This window comes from Pteropus alecto, unplaced genomic scaffold (assembly GCF_000325575.1).
Source record: "Pteropus alecto unplaced genomic scaffold, ASM32557v1 scaffold86, whole genome shotgun sequence".
Taxonomy (NCBI): Eukaryota; Metazoa; Chordata; class Mammalia; order Chiroptera; family Pteropodidae; genus Pteropus; species Pteropus alecto.
In genome coordinates this window covers 31,258,618-31,261,117 of record NW_006442109.1, presented here as the reverse complement: position 1 = coordinate 31,261,117, position 2,500 = coordinate 31,258,618, and the positions used below count along the sequence as shown (strand labels likewise).

At 40.5% G+C, this 2,500-nt stretch overlaps 1 protein-coding gene across 11 annotated transcripts in view; it reads right to left on the bottom strand.

Annotated features, from left to right (window-relative positions):
* The window catches only part of MEIS2 (Meis homeobox 2), a 198,079-nt gene that overhangs the window by 4,810 nt on the left and 190,769 nt on the right, over nucleotides 1–2,500 (bottom strand). For 6 of the 11 annotated variants that reach the window (XM_015596043.1, XM_015596049.1, XM_015596044.1 and 3 more), the window contains exon 10: nucleotides 785–843. In XM_015596043.1, the coding sequence (XP_015451529.1) occupies nucleotides 785–843 (59 nt within the window). Of the gene's footprint in view, nucleotides 1–703; nucleotides 844–2,500 lie in introns of all 11 variants that reach the window. The other 5 variants (XM_015596041.2, XM_015596039.1, XM_015596045.2 and 2 more) reach the window with 1 other exon arrangement.

The window sequence follows — 2,500 nt, the reverse complement described above, 5'->3', positions numbered from 1 at the left end:
AAAGAAAATGAATTTTCTTCAATTCTTTAAACTGAGGCCATGATTTAAATCTGTCAGATTTGACACCGTTGTTAGTGATGAGTCATTACCACATGCAAAATAGTTTTTTCCTATAGACCTTCCTACAGAATACCACAACTCAGTAAACTAAGGAAATGCCTATTTCAAATAATTAGGAGTTTACAGGTATGACTCTGTATAATAACTGCATTAGAGAAACTGAGAGAGATTGTAAGGAAAACCCACATGTATTTTAGTGGGGTGGATGTGAAGCACTTTAAACAAAGATAATAATTTTTTAATAAAAAAATAATGCTGGAAATGCAGCTCTTCAAGCTTTAATAGAATATTATGAATAGTCAAAGCAAATGAATGGATATGATGAGTTTAACAGGGGATGCTCCAAGAGTGAAAGCAACACGCACACCACGGAATTGTGGGTAACAAGAAAATGAGAGTGTGCTACTGATTGGATGCAGACAAGCAATGAGTAATTCCAGAGCTCACAGTCAAACAAACTGCTTGTGGCACTAATGCTTGTGCCCAATTACCAATTCAGAAAGAAAATAAAAAGCAGTCTCAGTAGAGTCGGGGTGGGAAATCTCCAATTAGCACCAATTAGTGAAGTTGCTTCCTAGAATGGAATTCTGGGGACCTTAAAAAAAAAATTCTCCCAGAATGCCTGATAGAAGCATTTATTTACCAGGTGATGAAACTCCTGAAGTATAACTTGATGAGGATTTGTGCCTGTGGGGTGTGAATATAGATACTAGCTGGAACTTGCCTGCTCGATTTGACTGGTCGATCATGGGCTGTACTATTCTTCTTCTGGCATTAATAAACCTGAAATAAAATAGAGAAGTTCAGTCATAAAATGAAATTTCTGTGCTCTGAGAACACCTCTGCACAACTGTTGCAGAGAACACAGTCCATTCGAACATCTACTGAACATTATCTTTTTAATTCATAGGCAATTTTCTCTTTCAGTGTTCAAAAAGAGTTGACTATATCATCTCCTCCATCATCTCATAATCAGCTGGAGGCTGACTTGCTAAAAAAGCTCAGGGAAGAGAAAAGGTTTCCCTGAGAAAACTTCTATTTGCAATCATGCTTCTGCTTTTTGAACAAAACAGAATCTGGTTAAAGTTTGCAGGCTGGAAGATTTTTCCTTTCCCTAAACTCCCCATCATCGGGAGACCCAGCTTCCCTTTGCAGCTGGTCATAAATGGAGACCAGGCTCTGGCACTCTGCTTTCATAAGGTATTGTTAGGTCAGCAAAGCCATCAATTAGGCTGTCTGAAGTTTTATCACCAACACAGCAGTAATAAGTGCTGGCCAGAAAGACTTCTGCTCTTCGGCAACTCCTGCAGTTTAAGCCTGTAAAGTTAGGGGTCATTTAGAGGTCAGTGCCAGCTGGGGGCGGCCTTTCCAGTCTAAACTGGGACACCCAGGGCAGGGATAAGGTAACTGCCAACCATAAACTCAGCCACCTTTCAACCCACTAGAAAGACAGAGCCTCAGGTACACATGGTTGATATTAGAGCCCAAGAAACATTTTCAAATCAGGTGGTGGCTGAATCACAGGAATGTGAAGGAGAAGCAGTTATTTCATCTAGAAGCCTGGATCTAATTTTGTTGGAAATCCAAAAATAAGTGCCTACTTCATGTTACTTTAATGTTTAATAATGCCCATCAAATATTCATGTACAAACAAAGTAAGATGATAAGAAATCTCCTTTATTTCTACAAATTTAATAAAAACAAAACAATTTTCTACCATTTGTGAGTTACCCTTGTCCCTGTGCATTAAATGACGTGCATTCCCCACACATTTGAGCTGATGCACAGGATTCACTGGCTGCGCATTTGGGGAGGGGGAGGGGCATGAAAGGAGAGGAGACGCCTAGCATAGAGCTGGCTGTCCCTTAAAAAATACCCATTTATAACATTTCCCAATATTCCCAGTTTCAAATCTTAACTGCAGGGGACTTAATGATTGAGTCTACACGGGGCCAACAGGCAGGAACTGAAAACTTCTTTGAAATTAGCCAAAAACATTCTAGTGTGTGTTGGCAGCTCTGCGTTCCTACGGAGATAAAGTTCCTAGTTGAAGTCCCTTCTGAGAAGGACAGCAGCCCACACTCATTCAGGCCTCCTGCTAGCACTCCAGTGAAAATACAATTAGGCTGGAGAATAACAGCTGCAAGAAAACTAAAGAAGTCGTTTGCATATGGTGTTTGTTTGCAAAACAATGAACTTCTTTATTACCTAAGAAAGTATAGCTCAGTTGTCAAAAATGTTACACGGCCTGCCCCCCTCCTCCCCTGCCTCCCCCCCCGCAAGGTTTGGGGAAGAAAGTGACAGGCTATGAGAGGTGAAAACAAAAGGAAAGTTGTAACTGCATATTTATTACTACCTGGCACCTTAAGGGCTGTTAAGGAATATCTGACCAGGTGGATTGCAAAGCCTTATAGATCCCTCAAATCAGAAGGAACTTAAT